Consider the following 25275-nt stretch of genomic DNA (forward strand, 5'->3'; position numbering starts at 1 on the left):
AGGAGGGAGGGAGAGGGTGAGGGGAAGGAAGGGAGGGAGGGGAAGGAAGGAAAGGAATGAAAGAAAAATAAGACCCTTGATTTCTAAACCCTTCAAGCATCCACTGATCCATCTCCCACACAGCAGCAAGAATGTTCTTTTCAGACACAAACTCCGATCGCTCTGGTCCTCACTGACTGTAGCTGGGCTGTATGGCATCCCCATGCCGCACCACCCCATGGGGCACTGTCTGCATTGTCTTCTTTGCAAATGGTGCCTGGTGTCCTTGACCAGATGGTCCTGCCTCCCTCAGACCCTTCAGTTGTGCCCCTGCTTGTCCTTCAAGGGGAAGCCTCCTCACTGTGGGCCTGGACTGTGAGGTGCAATCTGCCCCTCAGACACCAGGTGTGAGTATCAGGCCCCGGGTTACCCACACTTCCATTCTACTTGGCTACTGAGTCAGGACTTCCCTCAACCCCTTCCTCATGTAGGTTTGCTATTTGCTAGATCACAGAACTCAGGAACCCACTTTACTTACTATTAGTGGTTGATTATAAAGACTACAACTCAGAAGAGCCAAGTGGGAGAGATGCCTAAGGCAAGATGGGGGGAGGGGTGCGGAGGTGCCATGCCCTTTCTGAGGGCACCACCCTCAAGCACTGACATGTGTTCACCAACCCGTAAGCTCTGAATACCATCATTTAGGTCTTTATGGAGGTTTCATTAGGTAGGCGTGATCGATTAAATCATTGGCCGTTTGTGATGGAGTCCATTCCCGGCCCCTCTCCCCTCCCTGGAGGTTGGGCAATGGGGTGAAAGTCCCAAGCTTCTAATCAAGACTCTGTCTTTCTGGCAAGCAGCCCTCCATGTAGCTCTCTAGGGGCCCACCAAGAGTCACCCCCTTACAACAAAAGATGTTCCTATCACCCTTACCACTCAGGAAATTCCAAGGGTTTGAGGAGCTCTGTGCCAGGAACCAGAGACAGAGACCATGTATCTTTCTGTGACACCACATCCTTCGTCCTTGTCAAGCTTCCTGCTACAAGGTCTTAACATACACTACCCCCCACCCATCTTCCTTCAGATCGCGATCGGATCCTTCTTTCCTCAGATGACCTCCTTGGCTGACTTCCCCTCTTACAGACCCCTGGCAGCACTCTGACCTCTGACCTCACCTCCCCTAACCCTTTAGGGTCACAGTTCCACATTTGTTGGTGTGATTATTTAGGGACCTTGCCCTATGTCATGGGCTGAATTATGTCCCCCCAAATTCATATGATGAAGTCCTAACCCCCAATACCTCAGAATGTGGGTTGCCTTTTGGAGAGAGGGTTTTTAGACAGGTAATGAAGCTAACATGAGGTCATTAGGATGGGCCATTGTGTGATATGACTGGTGTCCTTATAAGAAGAGATTAGGACACACAGAGAGACCATGTGAAGACTCAGGGAGAAGACGGTTATCTATAAGCCAAGGAGGAAAGACTCAGAAGAAACAACCCTGCCAACACCTCGATCTGGGACTTCCAAATAAATTCTGGCCTTTCAGCCACCCCGTCTGTGGTACTTGTTACAGCAGCCCTAGCAAACTCATACGTCCTAAGCGGCACTGAGGTCGGGACCATCTCGCGATTCACCCACCATTGCATCCCCATGGCCCAGCCTGGTGCTTAACTAATATGTATTCAATAAGTATTTGCTAAATGGTTGAGTGATTGACCTCATGGCGATGAGAGAGATCTTCGAAATACGAAGTTTCATTAACCTGGTACTGAATAGTCCAGACTGGTGACCCTTTATTGTTTTAGTCTCTCTGTTCCTCTCTATCTTCTCTGATTGAATAAGCATCCCTACATCTCTGTCATCTATCCGAGGACCAGCCTTAAGAAGATAGATTTGGTCTTTAATCTATCCTGACAGTTGCTCAGCCATACCGAGGCCTCTGCTGGCAACTTCCGCCTTCCAGACCATGTTTCCAAGTATAAAGGTTGCACAGTGTCTGGCCTCTGCATATGTAGAGTATCAGCGAGTAATAATGCTGTAATCTCAGAATACTATATGGGGGAAATTGAGTAATAGCTACAGAAGACCCGGAAGTATTTGCTAATGGTGGTAATACTTAAAGTTGAACAGTAGTTTACAGTTTACAACATTTTATTTTACTCTTAAAATAACCATATGATGGGAGTAGGGTGAACTTTATCATCATCCACTTTTTTATTTTTATTTATTTAAATTACATTTAGTTAACATATAGTGTATTATTAGTTTCAGGGGTAGAATTTTGTGATTCATCAGTTGCATATAACACAGTGCTCATTACATCAAGTGCCCTCCTTAATGCCCATCACCCAATTCCCCATACCCCCACCCACCACCCTCTAGCAAGCCTCACTTTGTTCCCTATAGTTACGAGTCTCTTATGGGTTGCCTCCCTTTTGGTTTTTATCTTATTTTTCCTTCCCTTCCCCTATGTTCATCTATTTCTTAAATTCACATACGAGTGAAATCATACAGTATTTGTCTTTCTCTGAGGCTTATTTCATTTAGTGTAATACCCTCCAGTCCCATCCATGTCATTGCAAATGGCAAGATTTCATTTTTTTGATGGTTGAGTAATATTCCATTGTATATATACACCACATCTTTTTTTTTTTTTAAGATTTTATTTATTTATTTGACAGAGATAGAGACAGCCAGCGAGAGAGGGAACACAGGCAGGGGGAGTGGGAGAGGAAGAAGCAGGCTCCCAGCGGGGGAGCCTGATGTGGGACTCGATCCCAGAACGCCGGGATCACACCCTGAGCCGAAGGCAGATATTTAACGACTGAGCCACCCAGGCGCCCCATACACCACATCTTCTTTATCTATTCATCTGTCGATGGACATCTGGGCTCTTTCCATAGTTTGGCTATTGTGAACATTGCTGCTGTGAATACTGGGGGGTGTGTGCCCCTTTGAATCACTATTTTAAAGAAATAAAAACTAAAGTTCAAAAACCAAGTAGTTTTGGTCCAGGTTGCACAGTTAATACAATTGACTTTGGATGGGGTTAGATTGAATAATGATAGGGTTAGGGGCACCAACACCCCCACACCCGCTCAGTTGAAAAATCTGCATATACCTTTTGACTCCCCCAAACTTACCTACTTATTGCCTGGAAGCCTTACTGATAATGTGAACAATTGATTAGCGCATATTTTGTATGTTACATGTATTATATTCTGTATTCTTACAAGCAAGCAAACTAGAGAAAAGGACATGTTAAAATCAGAAGAGAAAATACATTTACCATACTGTACTGTATTTATTTTTAAAAAATTCATATGTTAGTGGACTTGCACATTGAAACCCGTGTTGTTCAAGGGTCAACTATAATTTGGAAAAGCCAGAGCTTTTCTGGTGGCCTTAGAATCCTACCAACAAGTGCTTTTTCCTGCAGCCCCAGTAGGAAGAGTGAGATGATTTCTTCTAGGCACTATTGTCAGTGAGTCAAAGGAGTGTCCATGAACAAAGTATCTGGAAGATGCCAACAAATCATGTGTTTTTTTTTTTTTTTTTTTTTAAAAAGACCCAAGAAGTCCATGGATGGTGATTGTAGCTGGATCCAGGCCAGCTCTGCTCCCCTGGTTGAGGCCGCGTCTGAGAGGTGACAGCAGCCAGGCGTCCTGGGAGTTGGTGTGATAAGAACAGCCTTGGAAGAGAGCCCAGCGGCTGGCCCTGAGTTCCTTTTTAGTTTTTCCCATTTCCAAAGAGCAAAGATCAGGGAAGAAGAAGAGAGAAATCATTATTTGAGATCTAGCAGGGGTTTTTAAACTGTAAATTAAGTTAATGTGGGCCCACTTGGGACTGACTCGAGAGGGTGGGTGGGGACTTATTCTTGTATCTTGGCAGATGGAATCATTATCTGGCCCTTTATTGGATTGTAGACTTTTCTGAGCCTTGGGCTGTCCTTCTGTTCTCCCTAGATGCCCCTGGGTAGGACGTGCTCTCAGCTCAGCGCCCTGGGATTGAGGGTGAAGGAAATTAGTCTCAGAGGATTCTGCAGTATTCTGGGCCTGTAGCCTCTGGTGGCAGCACGGGCAGGAACAGCCGTGCGGGTCATATAGGCCTTGGCCAGACTTTCTACCCATTCTCTCCTGTCCTTTGGAGCTTTGCCCGCAGTGGTACTTGGGGAGGGAGATGCCTTGCAGATTGTTCCTAACGGTGCGTGTAGGTGTGGAAACTAGGCTTTTGCAACAGAGAGACGTGAACACAGCCAAGGCTCTGTGGTCCCAGCCACTGGTCCTTGACAAATGATGTAACTTATCTAAACCTCAGTTTCCCTTCCAAACAATACAGATAAGCACAGTGCCGGGGTTGTCGTAAGGTACTCATATGTGCATGGAGAGCACATATCCCAGTGCCTGGACAAAGTACTCCCAGAAAGGGGGCTGCCCTGAGGAAAATAGGCTCCCATCACCGGACAGCCATGTGCACGCACATACAGTGCGGGCGGAGAAGAATGTGCTCGGGGACAGGACAGCAGAAGGGGCATGCTGAGAAAGCTCCTTTGGGCTTACGATAAAGAGAGCTCACAAAGGGGTTGGAAGGGAGCTTCAAGGTCATCCGATCTATTGCAGAAATCCCCATCCCACAGCATGCCTGCTGGGTGACCTCCCACTCCAAAGGTCCCCAAACCTGCCATGCATGAGAATTAATGGGGCTGTCTTTGCAGAGAAATCCCCAGTCCTCCATCCAGGAGAATCTGTGTCAGGGAGGTTAGGGATAGCACCTGGCAGATGATAGGTAAACCATTTGAGAAGCTCTTTGTAGAGATCATAAAATCCAGAAGGCAGGAACTGGGTCTGTTTTCTGCAGTGCCGAGTTTCCAGCACTTGGCACTGAGCCCCCTGCATAGTAGGGTTTCGGTGAATACCTGCTGGATGAGGGCAGAATTGTGCAGCCTCTTCCAGAACCATGCCAGAGTTCAGAAGCTGCTCCCTAGAAAGGCAGCTTGTTTCCATCTTGGTGAACTCCAGTGGAACTCTTACAGTCTTGCTTCTAAGCAGCAAAATCTATCTTCCTCCAATCTTCACTCGTTCAGCCTAATTCTACCTTCTAGAGTGACTCAGATTCTAATTCCTCTTAGAAGGGATTATCCCTCAGCTATCGAGGTCAGCAAGGATGGTGTCTTTATCTCTAAATGAAATCGAGGTTCCCCAAACAACAAGTCAGTTAGAGCAGGGGCACTTCATCAAGCACCCCCAGGGCAGCCAAATGGTTGATGAAAGGACCTTTTCATCTAGAGCCACATGGGTCCCAACTCAAGGCCGTGCAGTATGAACCTGAGACACAGAAGCATGCTCAAGGGTCTCAGCGGAGCCCCGTGAAATAGATAACCTTGACCATTTGCCATAGGAGGAAACTGAGGAACTAAGAACTCACGCAGGATTACCATTCCAGCGCAGGAGAGCTAGAATTTGAACCAGGTGAGACTTACACTCACGTTCCAGGAAAGAAGAGGCGGCCACATCGGAGAAGCTTATGCATAGAGAACACGGCCAGTGTGGAGTCAGTGTGGAGCCCCAACCTTGGGCGGTATGTCCCGAAACCCCTCGCTCCCCTTCTCTGGCTGCACCTGTAAGAGCAGGCGGTCCCAGGGTGCGTGCTCAGACCGTCGCTGTGCCCAGGAATGTCTGTGATCCCCGAGTGCATTTAGGCTGAGTTGAACTGAGGATGTAGGATCTGAGAAACATGGAGAAACTCTTTCTTCAGAAAGAGTCCTTCTCAACCCATTCAGGTGGCTTAAATACCTTTTTGTGTGGCATCTTCTAAGGGGATGCTTTATTATTCCGAACCCACCGGCCTGGGGCATCTGGGGCGGGCGCACAGCAGTTCTTAAAGGATGTTTAGTAAACGGTAATGCGATCCTATATTTGTTCCTTATTATTATCCATCCTGCACCCAGACATGCCCTGGATGGTACTATTAAAGACTTTACTATTTTAAAATAGCTTTTTAGAATAAATATGAGGTTGGGAAGTCATTGTTACTTTCTCTGCTGATACTCCGGGCAGCCCCTGGTTATAACATTTTAATATTCCCCTGCTGGTATGAGCAGAGCTGGTTTGATATGCAGCAGTGATTGGCGGACTCTCTGTCTGCATCCAGGAGCTTTCCTGGGCGGTGGGGATAAGGAGACAGCCCTGGGAGCATCTGTGAGTGGAGCTAGAACTTACCCATTCCTGGTGTTTACATGGAGAGGTTAACCCGTAAGCATCCACTTCCAACCCCTTCAGAGAGAGTTCACAGTTCCAGATGGGCCGCGATGGCCGATGATAGATAGTACTTATTTTTCATCCATCCATCCACACTCTGCTGGAGCCTGGGAGCATTAAGCTTTTTAATCAAGGAAGCAAAATGATCAGATTTGCACTTTGAAAATATTTCTGTGTAGGCAGAATGGAATGGCAAGGCTCCCCTGAGGGCAAGGTGATTAAGTGTGATGTGCCAAGTAATCCAGAAAGGAGACGGGTTGACGAGGTGATTGAACAGGGGAGGGGACGGGTTTGAGAAAGAGTGGATAAAATCTGTGGGATTTGGTTATGGCGAGGATGTGAAGAGCAAGGATTTAAGAGTAGAAGCTCTGGAAAGTCGTCTGAGTGGGCATGGAGATGGGGGATTGACCTCCTGTCGGTGGTAGTTGAGGCCGCTGGAGTAGACCTGTTATCCAGGGAGAAACTATAGAAGAAAAGGGGGCTTAGGACGGGAGTTGGGGAGCATCAGCATCAAAGGGGAGGCAGGGAAAGAATGTTCAGAGGGAGGAAAATAGTCAAGAGACTAGTGTCACTGAAGCTGATGGCTTCAGAAAGGCCCAGGGGGGTTGGGGCAACGGCCAGCAGGATAGGGTGGGGGCAGTAGGGCCAGATTTCAGAGTCCAGTCTATGCAGCTAGCGTCAGCACTTGCTAGGACGTCTCAGACACCACGCACAGTGACCATCACTACAGGGGGAAGGTCAGTGCCTTAGGTGAGCACCTATCAGGAGCCAGGCACTTGACCTGTGTCATGTGATCTGCACATCCATTCTTGGAGGCGGGAGACAGATTCTATTCTTGCCATTTTATAGTTAAAAAAAAAAAAAGTGAAGCTCAGAAAAAGTCAGACCTTGGCCAAGCCCTATGGAACTAGGGCTAGAACATTCTTCAGCCTAGTTTGCAATCCCTTTGCCTTTCTAATTTACCATCCTGCCTGCCACGTGGTGGGCGAAGGCCCAGTCTGCCCCGTCTGTGCCCCTCGTGCCCCATGGAAGCCTCACCATCCCCTGCTCCTGGGGCCTCAGCTCCTGAACAGAGCCCTGCCTCGAGCCAGAAGCTGCGGAAGGAGGGAGCGAGGGGAGTTCCCAGCCCGGAGCCATCCGTCTGCTGGCTGGTGACACCGACACCAGGGCCCCAGCAGAATAGCAAAGCGTGTTCGCTCTTGTCTGGCTGTTAGTGGTGATGTATGAATAAGCAAAGAAGACAGCTTCATTTTCATAAGTTAACTTGTGCCTGGAGTAAGGAAGACGGGGAACAGTGCACTTAATCATATCCACAGGGCCGTACAGAAAACAATGACAAAGCCTTTTCTGTTAGTCGCGGTGTTTTATTATAATAACCCCTAAGAAGACGAGACGAGACGCCACGGAATGCGGAGGAAGGCAGCACGCCAGCAGCCCACGTCCTCCCTCCGCCCCCCAAAGAGGAGTCCCCAGAGACGTTACCTCTTAATGGGACGGCAGGCCTCATGGGGTCACATCGTCCAGGCTAAAGCTTTAGACGTGGACCACTGGAGACTGGATGCCGCCTGGCTGAGGAGCTGGGATTGGCAGAGCTGGAAAGGATGAGTGTCACCGGGGAGCAGCGGGGCCTCTGCCGAGAAGGGTGTTGTGAGGCAGCACTGTTCTCAGGGGAGCCTGGGAGTGTGGAGGGCTGTGTGGACGGGGCAGGTGGAGCCCGTCATCGTGTAGCAAAGGAGGCAGTAGGTGACCCTGGGGGGCGCCCCACCAGCTTCCCCCACCGTCCCCCACAGAATCAGTGATTCCCTGCCCTCCATTCCTCAGCGTTCCCGCCACCACGAGTACCACACTGCTTCATGATTGTTTATCTGCCTCCTCTTCTAGCTGCCTCTAGGGCAGGGACTGCGTTTTATTTGTCTTTGATTCCTTAGTCTGCTGTGTGGTCTCTGACACAGCAAACCCTCAGCCGATACGAAACTCAAGCAACGTCTAGGCAGAGCAAGGACCGGGTCAGCTAAGGAAGGAGCGGGGGAGATGGCTGAAGCCGCCAGATGCCTGAATCCAGGCAGATGGGACAGAGCGGGATCAGGGAATCCTGGGTGTAAGGTTAAGAGGAAATACCTACTGAGTATTTCACTGGTTTTCCAGGCATTGTGAGTGGTAACATTGGAATAAGCAAAAAACACAAAATTAACTTGTGCCTCGAGAGAAAAAAAAATGAATTCTAAGGTATGTCCTACGGATGAAGTTCCCTCTATAAGTGAATGAAGTAACAGGCACCGAGAGGTTAGGTAACCTGTGTGAGGTCACACAGCTAGCAAGTGGAGGAGCCGGGATTTGAACCTGGGCAGTCTGGCTCCAGCGTTCCTTTTCTTCATCCCTTCACTGTCCTTGAGCAGCCTAATGCTGGAGGCTGCCACTGAATTCTGCTGGTCTGTGGGCAAGATATAGATGCCGTAAGCGTATTGTGTGCTAGGAACCCCACAAGCGAGCCTCACCCCCGACTGAAGCAGGGACAGAGCTTCCAGACCTGGGTCAGTAACTCTCAGACTTCAGCGTGCTTTCCAATTACCTGGGTTTTTCTGATGCAGATGACTAGACCCGGAATTCTGTTCGTGCGCCAGGGGCTGGAAGGTATCGAGTGCTATATAAGTGCTTGCTATTTTTAACTACCATCATCCAGGCTCACCTGGAAGCTTTGGAAAGAGCATCCCTCCCCTCGTTCACCAAGATCGACACCTCCTCCCACTCCGCTCTGTCTGGCAAGTCTGGCGTCTTCCTCACCCGGACAGGAAACTGCAGAGGGAGAGTGACAGCGCCTGGAAACACCAGTCCGCCCGCTGCTCCGCTGAAGGCTTGAACTCAAGGTCTCGGTCTCCAGAGGAGGAGTGAGACGCCTGGTTAACCTCCAGTCATGTTCTCCCAATTCCCCTGCTCTCAATTTGCACCTGGGCTGCATTGCTCACGGTGGTTGCAAACTCTTTTACACATGCCAGCCCTCTTTAAGGTTAAAAAAAAATCCTTCATTAGCAATAGGATAGAGGTAATTTTAATATTCATTGGTTGAGAAAATACAAAATAATGAACAGCTCCTAAGCCTTTGTTTTGCTTTTTTAGAAGGATCCATTAAGTGCTCTGTTGATGAGTAAAATGATAGCTGGGTTTTGCAAGTGGGCTTGTGAAGACCCTGACCCGTTTGGCGCGCCGGGGCTGGAAGGTACCGAGTGCTATGTAAGTGGTAGCTGTTTTTAACTAGCATCATGCAGCCTCCCCTGGAAGCTTTGGAAAGAGAGCAAGCCCATCCATAAGGGTTTCTTTGGACGTCATCTAGCACAACAGTTAGGTCCTTCTAGAACTTTATCGAACTGGGGTCGGGGTTTTGGCGTGATGAATATCTACAGTAAGTCCTCTAACTTGCAATAATAAGGTGACATTTGTTCTCACTTTTTTTTTTTTTTTACCCCTAAATTGGTTCAGTATCTGGGAATGTGGGATTCACATCCTCCTATTAATTCTCTCATGCCTCGACACTTCTAAAAAGAATTCTGGAGAATATGTGGATCTTGGTGAATGAGGGGAGGGCACAGGTTCTGCAGCTTTGAAAACGTGGGGATACTAATACACGAACGTTATGGGGCTTCCAGCCGGGACAGGTTTACCCACCAGATGTCATGTACTTAGAGACATTTATCAGTGCCCATTCGTGTGTTGGACACTACTCAGCCCTTGCCCTTGCACTGATGGAGGGGTGGGTATTTACAGATGAGGTGAGGATGTGCCTGCGTGTCACCTCTCTGTCCTTGATGGGGTGTAAGTCAGCTGATGGCAAAAAGTGCCGGGAGGAAGTGCTAGGTAGAGCTGTGTCCCACCTCATGGGTGAGCCCAGGGAAAGGTTCACACTCAGGGGGTGTTCATAGGTGGCTTCAGGGTGGAGACGCACTGGAAGGGATTCTGGGCAGGAGTTGGCCAAGGGTAAGGGCAGTTCCCGCCAAACAAGAGCCATATGAGCAAGAGCCAGACAGGAGAACGCAAGCAGTGAAACTGTACGTTTTCACGTGGCGGGAATGCAGGGAGGCTACGGAGAGAAAGCTTCTGAGGAAATAGATCGGGGCCGAACACAGTGCAGGCAATGCCAGAGCACAGAGTTTGGACCTTCAGGGAGCCGAAGGTGACCTTACCTGAAATTCAGGTGGCTACCCTGAATTCAGTGAAAGAGCTGAGCACGTGACATCCTGCATTATACCAAACCTGGGGTCGTTGGTGATTGTGAACCAGCTCCCCAAGGACTCTGCAGCCCCTCTGCCCCCCCCACCAACCTCCATGCGAGGTCATCACATGAGCTCTTGAACGAGGTCCCAGCATCCGGACGCGGCACACAGCTTTCTCAGCTGCGGACAACCTGCCTTTCAGAGCTCCCTGTTTTATACACCCAAGCTTGTTGCGGGCGGAATTGATTGGCTCTTGCCCTTCCTGAGTTGGGGACGGGTTTTTCTGAGGGATTCTACAAGCCTTGGATGTGCTCGTATACAGTGACAAAGTGGGTGGCGGTACTTTCCCCGTGCCTCTAATTTATGTATTTGTGCTGGGGTGATGATTTAGATAGGAGCTCGATAAATTGATCAAATAAATTACAGTGAACCCACACGCCATCATTTCAGGGAGCTGTCATCACACCAAGGAAGTTCTATATCACGCAGTGTGATGTACCGGGAGGACCGCTGTGTTTTTCTTAGCGTGTTGCTGGGCTTTCACTTGGTCAGAAAGGTCTGTATTTCTCAGATTGGCCAATAATAAAAAGATTTTAGCCTCAGAAGGCATCGGTTAGCTGTGGAAGACAGTGATTATGAGTCGTGGGACCCTTAGCAAGTTAAACTGTCCTTGCCTCAGTTTCTTTTCCTATAACATGTGGATTTTTAATTCCTGCCTCCAAGGCTTGTTGTAAAGGTGAGCAAGACTGCACCGAGTCAGTGAAAGGAATCTGGGCATCAGACAAATACTGAATTATGTGTCGGCTCAATCATAGTTGTGCATATCACGGTCCTGATGAACCTCGGTTTCCCGGTCTGTACAATAGTTGATTATAGGTCCCAGGGAATATCTTCTGCAAGTGATGTGACAGGGTTGTCTTGTGGGAGATAGAGGGATCTGATGCCCTGCTGCCCCCGTAGAAGGCCTGGAGTCCCAGGAACGGGCCGCTCGAAGAACTGGAGAGGAGTGACCGACTCACCTAAGATGCTGAGTGGCTAAGAGGCCTGGCTCACCTGCGCTGTTGACCTTGGTGCACCAGATACAGGCCAACCTCAGAGCCGAGCGCTGGGGACAGAGAAGCAGTTGCTCCTCTAGAAAACACCCCCATGCTGACGGGACACCTTGGCTTGTCGACCCAAGATAAAGTGGGTGTGAGAGGAAAACCAGTGGGGGTCAGGGGGCTGCAGCCCAAAGGGGGCTCTTGTCTGTGAGCTTCCATCTCCTGCACCAAGGGGCGAGCACATCCTCCCTCTGTGGGCAGCAGATGATCTCGGCGGGTGCCCCAAAGCCAGCGAACTCGCGTGCAGTGGGGACCGTTGCAGCCGTGCCAGGAAGCACAGAAGTGCTGCAAGAGCTAAGGGATGGGTGGACCCATGGCTGCCTGGCTGGTTTGGGACTCTGACTTTATCACAGAGTAACTGGGTGACCTGGGGCAAGTTCATTAGCTACCCTGGGCGGCCCCCACATGGCAGGGCTGGCGAAGTGTGAGAAGTAAATACGTTAGTACAAGTGAAGCCCGTGGATCAGGGCCTGGCACTTACTAATGAGAGCCGCTGTTGTGATGAGCCACCATGGCTGTATCTGCTGCTCGGTACTCACGGTTGCATGTGGCCTGGCTTCTTCTAAGACCTTTGCTTTCTCTGTACTTTCCAGGTCAGCAGGTCCTGGGCTTGGTCGAGAACCAGAGTGACTGGTACCTGGGAAACCTGTGGAAAAATCACCGCCCTTGGCCTGCCCTCGGAAGGGGCTACAACACAGGTAAATCGTGAGGGCAGCGTGTGGCGGGCGTTTCGGAAGGTGACGTGAGGGCTCAGCGCTCCTTCCTCTGAGGGAGGAGGCAGGCAGAGCACAGGAGGAGGCCACCTGGCTGCCTGAATTCTGCGGTGGGCGATAATACGCGGTCGACCTTCCAGCTCTTTCTTAGAGCCTCGACTACGAGCACAGTAGCTATCAGACCTTGGCGGTCTGTGGCAGTCTCACCAAAAAGCCTCTCTCCTGACTAACCTCCAGACCTAGATCCCATTGGGCTTTTTTAGGGGTATGACCTTTAGATTCTTGGCTCCACTGATACAGAGATGATTCTACAGAGACAACCCCAAAGTTTTGGCTTCTCAGCACGGAAATTTATCTTCCTCACATTCCATGTCCGTGCGAGGCCTGCGGGATCTGTGCTCACCATAGGCATTCAGGATTCGTCTGATTCATACTTCTTTTTACTGGAAGGAAAGTAGCAGACGTCCTATTGATTCCGAAAGTTTCTGGTCAGAAGTGACATAATTTCTGCTAATATTTCAGTGGCGAAAGCATCTCTGTTAATGGTATCATTCATTCATTCATTCATTCATTCATTCTGTACTTGACAACTGCGTGTGGAGTAGCTAGGGTGTCCTAGACCTTGTGCCAGGTGGGCCACATATGGCCCATGACCTCACAGAATGTACCCATAAGAAACTAGAGCGGCCTCCCCCTCCTTAAGCTCAGGCCTGCTGATGTCTGTCTGTCACTGTGCTTCTGGATCCTTCTGCCCTTTCCCCTTCATCCTCTTCATCACTGCTTTGGCACCCTGTTCTCGAAGGATGCAGGCGTGTAACTTGTGTCGGCACTAGACCTTGGAGCTCAGGGAGCAGTAGGTTTTGCCAGGCCCGGAAGGACCGGGACCTGGTATCTGAGGCCAGCTGTCCTGGGATGGGGTGGGTGTCTGGGGAGGGAGCTGCCCAAGGGTCCTGGAGACTAAGGGCAGGCTGTAGTGGGAAGAGCCAAAAGTCAACACTGAGAGCTCAGGGTCAGACTCCAAAGAGGTCAGGTGTAAATACAGGGGCCCCAGAGGCTAAAGAAAAATGAATGACAGTCAAGCTTCCAGAGGTGAGAGTTCGGAGATGGGGTCGTAGTGGGGCCAAAGCTGGAGGAGGACAAGGGAAAAAAGGTTCAGAGTCAGTGCCCTGAGGAGCCAGAGAGGTCAGGGAGTGCTGTGAAGGCCATCCTTTGAGATGGGGGACGTTCTTTAGCTGACTTTGCCAGAACATCCAGGCATGCCTCACTCTGTGTAATTTCTTCCTGTGACACCTTCCAGGCACCACAAGCCCGGAGGGGTTGCAACGGAAGAATTTTAACCAGCAGCCTTTCACACATCTGGAGGCTCCCCCCAGGGCCCCCAGCTGTGCTGGGCACTAACCCTTGAGTTGCCGGATGGTAAAGTCTTGAGGAACCCCCACGAGGAGCCAGGCCACTCTGAGCAGCGGCTCTCCATTGGCTGGTTTAGAAGGATTTTTAATAATGGCGAAGGCAGTGTCTTCACGTCACAGCTGAGTCTGCACTGGGTGCTTTCTAGATGTTGATCTTATTTGATCCTCACACTAACCCACCAGGCAGGTGCTATTCTTATCTCTACTTTATACACAGGAAACTCACGCTGAGAGAGGTCGAGGCTCTAGTCTGATCAGTAAGGAGGCTGCCTTGTTAACGACTCACCTTCCCAGCTTGAACTGAAGTGGCTTCAGGATCAAGAAACTGTCATAGAATCCCAGACTCTGTCTTTGAAGCATCGGGAGAGGGGCCTAGGATTTTGCCCCCTAAGAAAGCCTCCAGGATGTTTCTGGAGCAGAAGGGTCTGCTCCGAAAGGTGGCACTCTGTTTCCCCTCCCAGCAAACATTCCCAGGGGCTTTCGTGATGCATTTGAGGCTGGACCTTTAGGAACCCACTGTGGGACCATGCAGATGTGTCCCCCCCCCCCCCGCCAACCATACTTCCTTTGGTCAGTGAATTATCATGCCATGTTGATCTTTTGTCAAAGCCTGGATTCCCAACACAGTCACTCCAGGCTCTTGTAAAGCTGGAGACCCCCACGTTGGTTGGGTGGGAGAAAGGAAATCTCAGATAAACCCTGGTGTGTGTTGAGTCTCTGTCTTCCTCCCAGAATAACAGACAACGTCGCATAGATAGACTGCGTCGAGACATCAGGGTCATGGTTATCTGCGAAAACGAAAACGCACTGGTCATCAGTCCGGGTTTGCAGGGAGAAGAAAAACGGGGCACACGGGGAATTCATTATGACAAAAATGACACGTCCCCTCCTGCCTCTCCTGTTTGACTTCAGCATGAGGTCAGGAGACGGACAAGGATCTAAACCCTCTCCAGCTCCTACTTGCTATGCCAAGGAGGTGAGTTACTTCCCTGCTGGCTGGTACTTAAAGTGCCGAGCAGATGAGGAAAGCCCTGTTAGGAATGATGTGTCCATTTAAATAAGCCAGTGACACCAAGTGATCATTATAAAAGGATTTATGCGGCTTCAGAACGCATGGGCTTTCGTGATGGGGATTTGTTATTTTAAGACTCGGAATTGTACCACACATCGGTGCATGAGTCATGCAGCACTTAGATGCTCGTGGAAATTGAGGACTCTGGGGGAGGGAGCCTGCTGTCCCGAATCCCAGCACGCAGCAGGCCTCTGAAAGGGGTATCTCCAGCAAAGCCCCATGCTGAGCCTTCAGCTTGGTGTGGGCAAACACTGGCAGATCCGCTCCGGAATCGCAACTTGGCCACTAGATGTTCACGTAGGTTTGGCCAAGTTGGTTCACCTTGAGTGAACTCTAGTTCTCTCCCTTGTGCAACAGGATAATAGTACCTAGGATGGGGGGGGATGCACAAGGTAACTAGTTCAACAAGCCAGCCTTTATTGACACAAAACAAGGGCACAGTAAATCTCAGTCTCTGTCCTCTTGTGTTTTTTCTGCCACCTATCCTCTCAAGAATGGAATCCATTCTCTGCTTTAAAAATGGTGGTTCTGGGCGCCTGGGTGGCACAGCGGTTAAGCATCTGCCTTCAGCTCAGGGCGTGATCCCGGCGTTATGGGATCGAGCCCCACATCAGGCTCCTCCGCTAGGAGCCTGCTTCTTCCTCTCCCACTCCCCCTGCCTGTGTTCCCTCTCTGGCTGGCTGTCTCTCTCTCTCTCTCTCTCTGTCAAATAAATAAATAAAATCTTAAAAAAAAAAAAAAAGGTGGTTCTATGAGGTTTGCTAAGGTCTTCAAAGCCTTCAGGTCAGGGGGAAAAAAAAAGGCTTTTTTTGCTTTTCCTTAAATATAACGCAGCCACCTAGCACTTTTTCTCCCTTCTCTCCTGTCTGGAAAAGAATTGCCTTTTCATATTATTTTAGAAAAAGTGATGATTTTACTTCATATATCAGCTTCCTGACTGTGTTTTACTTTTAAAATCCCCAGGAAAAAAAAGCATAAGATGTTTGAGTTGAAAACTCTGCCTTTAAGAGGTAACTTTATCACTTTTCGGCTCTGTTCCTTTTGGACGGCTACTCCAGCTCTCTGAGCCTTGGGTTTCTCTCTATGAATGGAGAATGATAAGCCCCCTCCTCCCAGCCTCTCGTAAGGCTCCCCGTGGTAGTGTAGCTACAAGGCCTGATAGACCAAAGTGTATTAGGAAGGTGGTGGTAGCTTTTCTTTCTCCTCCTGACCACAGCCTAGCTGAGCAACTGTTTTCAAGTAATTTAGATTCGGCCCCATTTATCAAGTTCAGCTGCATCCACCAGGCATCAGACCAGACACTTCACTCTGCATCATCTTCATTAATTCTGAGAGTTGTCTTGCACGGTAGACATTCCCCCTGGAAATAGCCAGCCAGCTTCCTCCTTCCTCTTCTTGGTTTTCCTCCCCAGTCTGCTAGCACAAAGCCCACAGGCCTAAAAGATTAGAGAAGATCTGCTCACCGTCTCCCACCTGCTCCCCTCCCTTCTTACCAGAGCTGTGCACAACTTAATTCCATCTTCACAGAACCGCTAAAGCCACGGCAGCTGCAGATGACCAGGCGGCCCCCGGCTCAGGGCCCTCGCCATAAGCGTTCAGGTGGAATTAAAGGGCACCTCCCACATCCTCGCACGGAGATGGGCTCCTTCTTGACCGCTCTGTCCATCCATCATCTAGGTGCAGGAAGCTGTCATTCACCCAACATTCAGCTGTCTGCAGGACTTTTTTTTAAAAAATAAGATTATAGGGGCGCCTGGGTGGCGCAGTCGTTAAGTGTCTGCCTTCGGCTCAGAGCGTGATCCTGGCGTTATGGGATCGAGCCCCACATTAGGCTCCTCTGCTGGGAGCCTGCTTCTTCCTCTCCCACTCCCCCTGCTTGTGTTCCCTCTCTCGCTGCCTGTCTCTGTCAAATAAATAAAGTCTTTAAAAAGAAAAAAAATTAAAAAATAAGATTATAACAGACTTATTAAGATTCAGCCCACTTTAGTTCCTATACTGATGGTGAAAATTTTAAAAACACAAGCAAAGAAGAAAGGGGAAGGAAAGCTACAGGTAGCAGGTGACCAGAGATGCTGGGGTAAGGGGAAGGCAGGCCAGGAGAAAGGAGATGGCTGCCTTACAGAGAGGGGCGTTTGCATACGATCCCAAAGGTTACTCGAGGACAAGATACGTCCTCCCCGAATTGAAGGACATCGTATTAACCAGAGGATGTGCTTTAAGAAACTATTTAAAAATAAAATGTATCCCATTCCTTTCAGTCTCCAAAGTAGGCCAGAGACAGACAGATGGAGACCTGGCTCTCCAGGGAGGAAGGAAGAATTTCTCTAGGAATCCTTATCCCCAGAACAAGAAAATGGGGACATTCAAGGACTGACTCACCTCTGAGGCTGGAGGAAAGTGGAGATGGAGAAGCCAGATGCTGTGGGGATTCCGTGGCAGGGATTCAAAAGGAGCCTACATCTGACCACTTGCCAAAGAACTGCTAACCAGATAGCTTTCGTGGGCTGACCAGAAGTATGGGATGCAGGCTGACCCTTTGCTCTGCCCCCGACATCCAGTTTTCTGCAGCCCTAGGCAAGTCCCTCCGTTTCCTGGAACCCTCCTTGTCTCTTGGCTCAAGAACCAGGAACTGTTTATGCTCAGAAGGACTATCATCCTTGGATGGTTTCTGTCTGTAATACTTGCATCCAGAGAAGCTAGCTTTAGATGTAGTTCATTCAGCACATGCTACGGAATGCCTGCATTCTGGGTGGCAGAAGATTTGTAAAAAATGAGTGCTACCAAGAGCCTTCCTTTAAGAAGATTGCAGTTTAGTGGAGAAGAGCTTGCACATCCACAAATGAACTTAGTGTCATTGAGATTCAGAGTTGAATGTCAACCTTGCCATAAACCTGGACCGGCATCTTCTAGAACGATTCCAGAAGGCATTGCAGGAGATTTTGATACGTCTTTAGAAACCATGGACAGATAAGGTTGAGAAATCTGCACACTGTATCCTTCCTTTAGAGATTCAAGTTGCATATCGGTTTTTTAGAGATCCTGGAACGTCTGAAAGTAAGAGAAACTGTTCAGCCCAGCAGCGTCTCCCACTCTTACTTGATCCTAGAGCTACGGAAATAAGTTTGAAAAAAAAAGCTACGCCTACACTGATTCTGGGCACGGGGATTATCACTTTTTGAGCTCTGTATCCCAAGCTCGTGTCACAGAAGAGCTGAAATAGAGCCTGTAGGATAAGCCCAGAGAAGGATGCTTGGCATTCGAGGAATGGTTCACTCAGTAGAAACATCTACTCTGTCTTGCGTGGTGTTTTGTCATCCATCTCTCTACCGTAAGGATGGAGACGCGTTCTTACTGCGCCTTCTAAGTCAACATCCTGTGTGTCATTGCATGTCCCAAGCCAGTCCCCAGCCCTCCAAAACCTTCTTCCCATATGAGGGAATTGTGTGGAAGATGGTTTCCAGACCTTCCACCGTCCTGATTGGTTGGCCATTTCTGGGGAGCTCTGGCTTCTCTCTGTGGTGGCGACACTCTGACCTGAATGATAATATTCTGGGTGTTATCAAACCGTCAGAGGTTCATGCCTCCAGCTGGACATGCAGTCCACTCTTCTGAATCATTCAGAATGTCTGCCTCGGACATCAGCTTTCCTAGCCCAGGGAAAGTGCCCCTGCATTTCTGGAGGTGAGGCCAGGTAACTGCCTTTAAACATGGTCTCTTGGGGCGCCTGGGTGGCTCAGTCAGCAAAGCGTCTGCCTTCGGCTCAGGTCATGATCTTGGGGTCCTGGGATTGAGCTCTACTTTGGGCTTCCTGCTCAGTGGGGAGTCTGCTTCTTCCTCTCTTTCTGGTGCTCCCCCTGCTTGTGCACTTGTGCTCTCTCTCTCTCTCTCTGACAAATAAATAAAATCTTTAAACATGCTCCCTGCATGATTCTGATACATGCTAAAGTTTGAGAAGCGGCCTCCCAGTACAGACTTCTATTGCCATTTGCTCATCAGGCTCAAATTGAACTTGAGTTCAGCTGAAAAGCGGCCTGAATGACCGCTCAGCCAGAGGGTCCCCGTTCTCTACTTCTGCTGTAGATTTATTGACCCTAAGGCACAGGCTTTATATTTATCTCTGGTCGAGTTTTATCTGATTTAGACCAATCTCTGTCGCATTTTATTTGACTTCGAGTCCTCAACTGCGGGTCATCCACAAAAATAATGAAAATGCCTTCTGTTCATTCTGCCGGTAGCCCTTGCCTCGTTTTTGTAACAAATGTTTTGAATGCCTTTTTTTTTTTAACGTGGAATAAAATTCAGAGGTTACCTATACTGCACTGTCTACAAATATAATTTCAAAAAAAAATCAATATAGTGTCCTGGCTATAATTTAAAGAAGAAATAAAGGGAAATTAATTTACTGTAAAATAATATTGAGTTCACGTGTAAAGGCCGAGACTTCGCCACAGTGGACGGCCGATAGAGCGGTCCAGGGCTTCTCTTCCTGTGTTCAGGGCAGAACCCTCTTCAGTGCAGTGCTGCCGATGCAAAACAGGACCTTGATTCTACGAGTGCTGTGTGCTGTCTGGGAGATGCTTTCCCTAAGTAGTGAACATCTCTTGGCAGATTATCAGAGAGCAAGAAGTATCCTCTTGCCTTGACGTGTCTTCCAGGCTCAGTGTCGACTAACGCCATGCAAAACCAGCCCTTAGTTTTGTTTCTGTGAGTAGTGTTAGTTTCAGGCTCAGGGAGTTAGAACGTCTATATGCAACCATAATACAAACATCCAGGGGGACACATAGGTTTCAGGAATATTCTTCCCTGGGGTAGCCTGTTCTGGGAAGAGGTCCTGCCTTCTCCTGCCGCCCTGCCCCAGAGAGCCATGAGTTCAAGGCATTGCAGATGCTCAGCCGACGGACCCCAGTGCAAAGCTGTGACCTGCTTAAGATCTCCCTCAAGGTCGGGGTCAATGGCTAAGACCGCGCTCCCTGCTTGGAGGGAGTTCAGCTGGCTGGAAGTCTGTGTAGCCGCCCTGCCACCAGCCGCTCCTCTCCACTTACCCTTCTCCTAAGGTTCAGTGAAGTTACCCAGAGCTTGTCCGAACCAGGATCTCCTTCGGCCTTGCTTCCACCTTCTAGGTTCCCACCAGAAATCCACGCCCTCTTCCACCCAGTAACCCTGTAGAGACCAAGGTGGAAGAAAGTGAACAGTACACCCCAGACTCTTCTGTCGTCCTGCCCCCACTCGGTTCCCTGCATGTTGCCGATGCCCCGAGCCTCCGTTCATATATGAGACGGGGGTGGCTGTGTCCACCTCACAGAGGACTCAGTCCGTGTAGGAGTAGCTGCCTTTTGTCACTACTTAAAAGGTGGACTGAGGGACCGCAGGTGTCCAGCCTCTCCCCACATTGGTCACCCTGTGCTCCTGGAGCTCCTGTTTCATTTTTCCTTTTGAAAGATAGTATTAGTTATGTTCTGGAAATGAACAGTCGTGGGTTCGAGTCCCAGCTGGTTCTAGCTCCATGATATCTGGGCAACTAACAATCTTTATTTGTCCTGTCAGGACTTGAAGCGTTCCCACCTCACAGGATTGCTTTGAGGACAAAAGGAGATTATATTTATGAAGTGCTTGGGACGGTCTCTGGATCAATAAATGTCAAATATTAGTACTTTCCTTTGATACTTGAGGTTCCCAAAGAGGGAAGACACGTGTATCTTCTTGAGCCTTTCTGATAGTAACTGTGCCTTTCGGCCATTGAAGAGATCTGGGCCTGAGCCCTCCCTCCCCAGCACCAACCGTCCGTTTGTCCATTTGCTGGACACATCGGTCCTTAGGCACCCAGCAGGTGTGGCCTGCCAGGCAGCCTTCTAGGCCCAGGGGATGCCACAGACCAAGACAGAAAGGAGCCCTGTTTGTGGAAGGTCGCTTATTGTGGGAGAGAAGCAGTCCCCGTCTCGCTTCCCATGATGCCACCGCACTGGGGCGCCCCTAAACTCTCTCAGCTCCAGCCGTTCTGCCCTCGCTGCTGTTCCTTGAGCACACCTGTTTAAACCAGGGGCCTCTCCAGCTCCGCCGCCGCTCCCTGCCTTACGCTTCTTCGTAGTGGTAATTGACCCACGATAATTTCCCTCATTTCCTTTTTAATTTTCTGTCTCTTTCCATGAGGATTCAAGTTCCTCAAGGGTAGTAATTTCTGTCTATTAATTTGCCTGCTTTATCTCCTGGCCCTAGAATCATGCCTGGCATATATTAGGCATTGTGTAAGTATTGTTGTTGAATGAAATTAATAATTTTGGAAGATGGTAAGTGTTTTGAAGACAGTAACCTAGAGCAACAGTTATCAACAGGAGTTGGTGGGAAATGTGACTCCCAGGGGTACATTGGCAGCATTGAGACCGATTTGGTTGTCAGAGTGAGGGAGATGCCCCTGGCACTTAGCGGGTAAAGGCCAGGGCCGCTGCCAAACACTCCGCAATGCACAGGAGGGTCCCCTATAACAGAATGTCCAGCTTAAAACATCGACACCTCTGAGTTTGAGAACCATTGACATAATGTGATGTGCTGGGAAGCCTAGGAAGGAAATGGAATCTTCTGGAAGGAACTTGATGACATTTGAGCTGCAGACCTGCAAGAAGGAGGTTGGCAGCCATGCTGAGATCTAGAACAGCATTCCAGAGAGAACAGCAAGCACAGCGAAGGTCCGGAGCAGGGGATGGAGCTGGGTGTTCACACTGCTCTCACGTGGTCGTGCCCCACACCCCCTGGGCAGAGATGTCGAGAGACCTTCTCCAAGCTTCGGCTGATGAACCCATCTCTGAGCCATTCCTGACCCTGCAGGATCTGGTGCTGCCCCTAAGATCTAGGAACGCTCAAATCAGAGTCTTCAAGTGTGCAGTTTCAGAATGCCGTCAGATTCTTCCCTCCGTCCCTTGGAGCTCTGTCTCACGTTTACATGCTTTGGAGCCATGCATCTGATCCCGTTCTCCTGCCCAAGGTCTAGGGTTTGTAGAGATCACCACTAGCCCAGAGACAATCGTGGCAAAGTGCGGTGTCTCTGGAAGGGAGTTGGCCTGGGCTCGTCGCAGCTACCCATCCGGACACATGGCCCCTATGCTTCCTTGCACACTCTCTTTCAGCCACACCGGCCTCCTGACTGTTGCCCAAATACATCTCACCCCCGGGCCTGGGCCCCCTGCCTGGACTGCTCTTCCCATTACTGCCTTCACGGCTCAGCTCAGATGTCCTCTCCCCTCGATGGGCTTACTTGGCCATCTTCTCCAAAGGATTTCTTTTTCTTCACTGTACTTTTCATCAATGTTAGAAAATAGACATTTTTGGTTAATCAACTGCTGCCCATTGTGGTAGGATGAAGGACCCCCAAAAGATGTCCGTACCCTAATCGTTGAAGCCTGTGATTCTGTGATGTTACATGGCAAAAGAGACTTTGCAGCTATAATTACAGACCTTAAAATAGGGAGATTATCCTGGCTTATCGGATGGGCCGAAAATCTAATCACAGGAACCCTTAAAAGCGGAGAGCTTCCTCCACCTGGCAGCAGAACCGAAGAGGGGAGTCAGAGAGATTCGAAGCGTGAGGAGGAGTCTTCACTGACATTGCTGGTCTGAAGACGGAGAGGACAAGGTGCCAGGGAAAGCAGGTGGTCTTCAAGGAGGAGGGGAGCTTTGTCCTACAAGCACAGGGAAAGCTCTCAGATATTTGTTGAGCGAATAAGTGAATTCCAGCTTCCATCACTCCTGCCTTTCCGGACATGGAAGTCAACTTGGAAAGTTGCTGGTGGGAACCAGTCTATGTCCCCAGGTTTTATAGCGTCTGCCCATTCCGTAGGCACGCACTCGGCAGGTGGCAGGTGCCTGGCATCGGGCCCTGCACCAGGAGCAGAAATTAAAATCAGATGTGGTCTCTGCGCCATTTCCCTTCCCCCACATGGTCACCACAGACCTAAAGTAGGAGCGTAAAAACAAAAGCAGTGTAGCTGGGTGCTGCGACGGAAGGGTGTGCCACAGCCCTGAGAGCTTGCATGCACTGAGATAAGTGTCAGGCAAGAGAACTGGAGGTGGGGACGTGGGGGTGGACCTTCCAGGCCAACAGAGCAGACGACTCCCGCCCCCCAGCCCAGGCTGGGAGATGAGGAAATCCTTGGCACAGAGAACAGCACATAGTTTGGTCTATTAGTTTGGTCAAAGGTGTGACTTGCAGAATATGTGTCCCGTACACAGGGAGGAGCAAAGAGCCCAAGTTCCGGCTCCATCAGTGGCCTTACGGTGACCACACAGTGATCACAGAGGCAAATCCCTTCACCTTTTTTTTTTTTTTTTTTGCCTTTCTTCACTGGTAAGATGGGAGTGTCAGCACAGACTCCAAGGATGGCTGGAAAGATTAAGTGAACGGAAAACACCTGGCGAGCAGGGAGCTGTCAGTACACGGTGGCTGAGACCCCTGGCACCACGGTGCAGAGTGTGGGGGGAGGCGGGGAGCCTGGGAGCTTAGGCAGCGCAGATGCCTGAATGCTGCAGGGCCTGTCCAGCATCACCCGGCAGCTTGGGAGGGGTTGAAACAGCACACAGCTGCCCTCGGGGCCCTAGGGAGAAACCTAGTAACCCTCGCCTAGCACCCTCACCCTTTTCATTGTCCCCACCCGCATTTCGTCCCTGAGCTGGTTTCTCATCTCGGCGCTGGGGCTGCACCCTGTTCAGATGCTTTGCAAAAGTGCCCGTTCGCAGGCCCGGGGCCCTTAACCCACCGCTTTGCCCTTGGCAGGTGGCTCTGGGTTCTCTGTGGTACCGCACTTGGTGGGGGGCCTCTCATGACCCTGAGCCGCTAAAGCATTTTCCTAACTGCATCCTGAAAACGTGGCGAGGTTCCTCATCCCCCGCCCTCCTGAGCAAAAGCCACGGTTCTGGAAGAGCTCCTCTGGCATCGCTTTCTGAATCCCCCCGGGCACCGCCTCTCAGGAAAGAGTGTGTGTTTAAGGCTCCCAGAAGCTGACCTTAACGGCAAGAAGACTGCTCCCCCACCTCTCTGTTTCTGAGATCTTTCCCCCCCAAACTGTTTTCCTTATAAATGATTCTATTTCCTGAGTAGCTCTGACAGGAGTCTTGTGGTTTTCTTCCCTCTTTGCTAAGTAAATCACAAAGAGAAACCAAAAGCAAAAATAAGGCTTCTCCTCTGCCCTGGGTCTCACCTGCGCATCTCACCTGTCCGGGTGAGCCAGAACGGCCTCATCCCCCAGACCGGAGGACGGGGCGCTGGCCGCTCCTGGTCAGTCTGTCCTGCCTGCCGCACATGCTGAACTTGAGGTCGTCGGGCTGCTTCTCCACGCCACAGCGTCCTCTCCTGCGAACAGAGAGTGATAATGCTGTCCTAGTCCATTCAGGCTGCTGTCAGGCTGTGTTATAAGTAACACAAGTTTATTTCTCTCAGTTCTGTAGACTGGGAAGTCCAAAATCAGAGATGGCAGCAGATTTGGGGTCTGGGGCAGACCCTGGTTCCTGGTCCCTGGATGGCTCTCTCTTTGCTGTGTCCTTCCATGGCAAAGAAGGCATGGGAGCTCACTGGGGTCTCTGTTATAAGGGCACAAATCCTATTGATAAGGGCTCTGCTGCCTTCACCTGATCACCTCCCAAAGACCCCCTTCTTCATACCCTCACCCCGGGGATGAGCCTTCACCATAGGAATTTGGGGGACCCACATTCAGTCTATCATAAATGCGTTCCCGGGAATGTCACCATATTGCAGAGAAGGTTAAAGGGTGCCGATCTGTAGAGCTGAACAGAGTTATCAGTGTTTCCCTAACATTGGAGCACGTATCACCAACCCTCTACCACTTGGTCAATGACATACCACCTCTTCCTCCTCCAACCCGATCCCAGGTGTTTTTTTCAGCTTATTTTCAGCCATTCCTCATTGTACCTGCAGCTGGAAACCTTCTCCCGAAGGCCTCTGGCGTTCACCCCCCCATCACCAGGGCTCACTGTGCCCTGATGTTTGAGAGGGCCATCAGGGATTCGAAAATCCCAAGCCATGAGACCTACTCAGTATTTCAGGGCAGAGGTGGAGAAACTACTGTAAGATGCATGTATAGCATATGTGTATAAAAAGTCCGTATTCTGGCACATAGCAGGTACTTAATAAACTAGCCCTTTTTGCAAAACCTGGCACACAATAGTCCTTACAGAAAGAGCGGTTCAATTGCTTTAACATTCCATTACAGCCTCTGCCAGGTGCTGGAAGGGTGCTAGGTTACTGCCAAAGAATAGGCTCCCTCTGTTTTTATTTTAAACTGCATGGAAAAACAATTTTAGACAACCATCCATATGCACATTTGTTGCAAAGGACAAATTGTATAGAAATGCCGGGATGTGCCAGAGCCGTGGCTTGGGAGAGCCTATTGTTAAATTTTCAAGAAATAATGCGATCTGGTTGTTCAGCACAACTACTGTTAAAAATCAAAAAGTTAAAAATTGAGCTACCCTATGACCCAGCCATTGCACTACTGGGTATTTACCCCAAAGATACAGACGTAGTGAGGAGAAGG

General features: G+C 49.8%; 1 protein-coding gene across 5 annotated transcripts in view; it reads left to right on the forward strand.

Annotated features, from left to right (window-relative positions):
* The window catches only part of LARGE1 (LARGE xylosyl- and glucuronyltransferase 1), a 516017-nt gene that overhangs the window by 392249 nt on the left and 98493 nt on the right, over positions 1-25275 (forward strand). For all 5 annotated transcript variants that reach the window (XM_044384456.3, XM_026499721.4, XM_044384455.3 and 2 more), the window contains one exon: positions 12137-12241. In XM_044384456.3, the coding sequence (XP_044240391.1) occupies positions 12137-12241 (105 nt within the window). The remainder of the gene's footprint in view (positions 1-12136; positions 12242-25275) is intronic.

The sequence above is a fragment of the Ursus arctos genome, unplaced genomic scaffold (genome assembly GCF_023065955.2).
Source record: "Ursus arctos isolate Adak ecotype North America unplaced genomic scaffold, UrsArc2.0 scaffold_21, whole genome shotgun sequence".
NCBI classification, from domain to species: Eukaryota; Metazoa; Chordata; class Mammalia; order Carnivora; family Ursidae; genus Ursus; species Ursus arctos.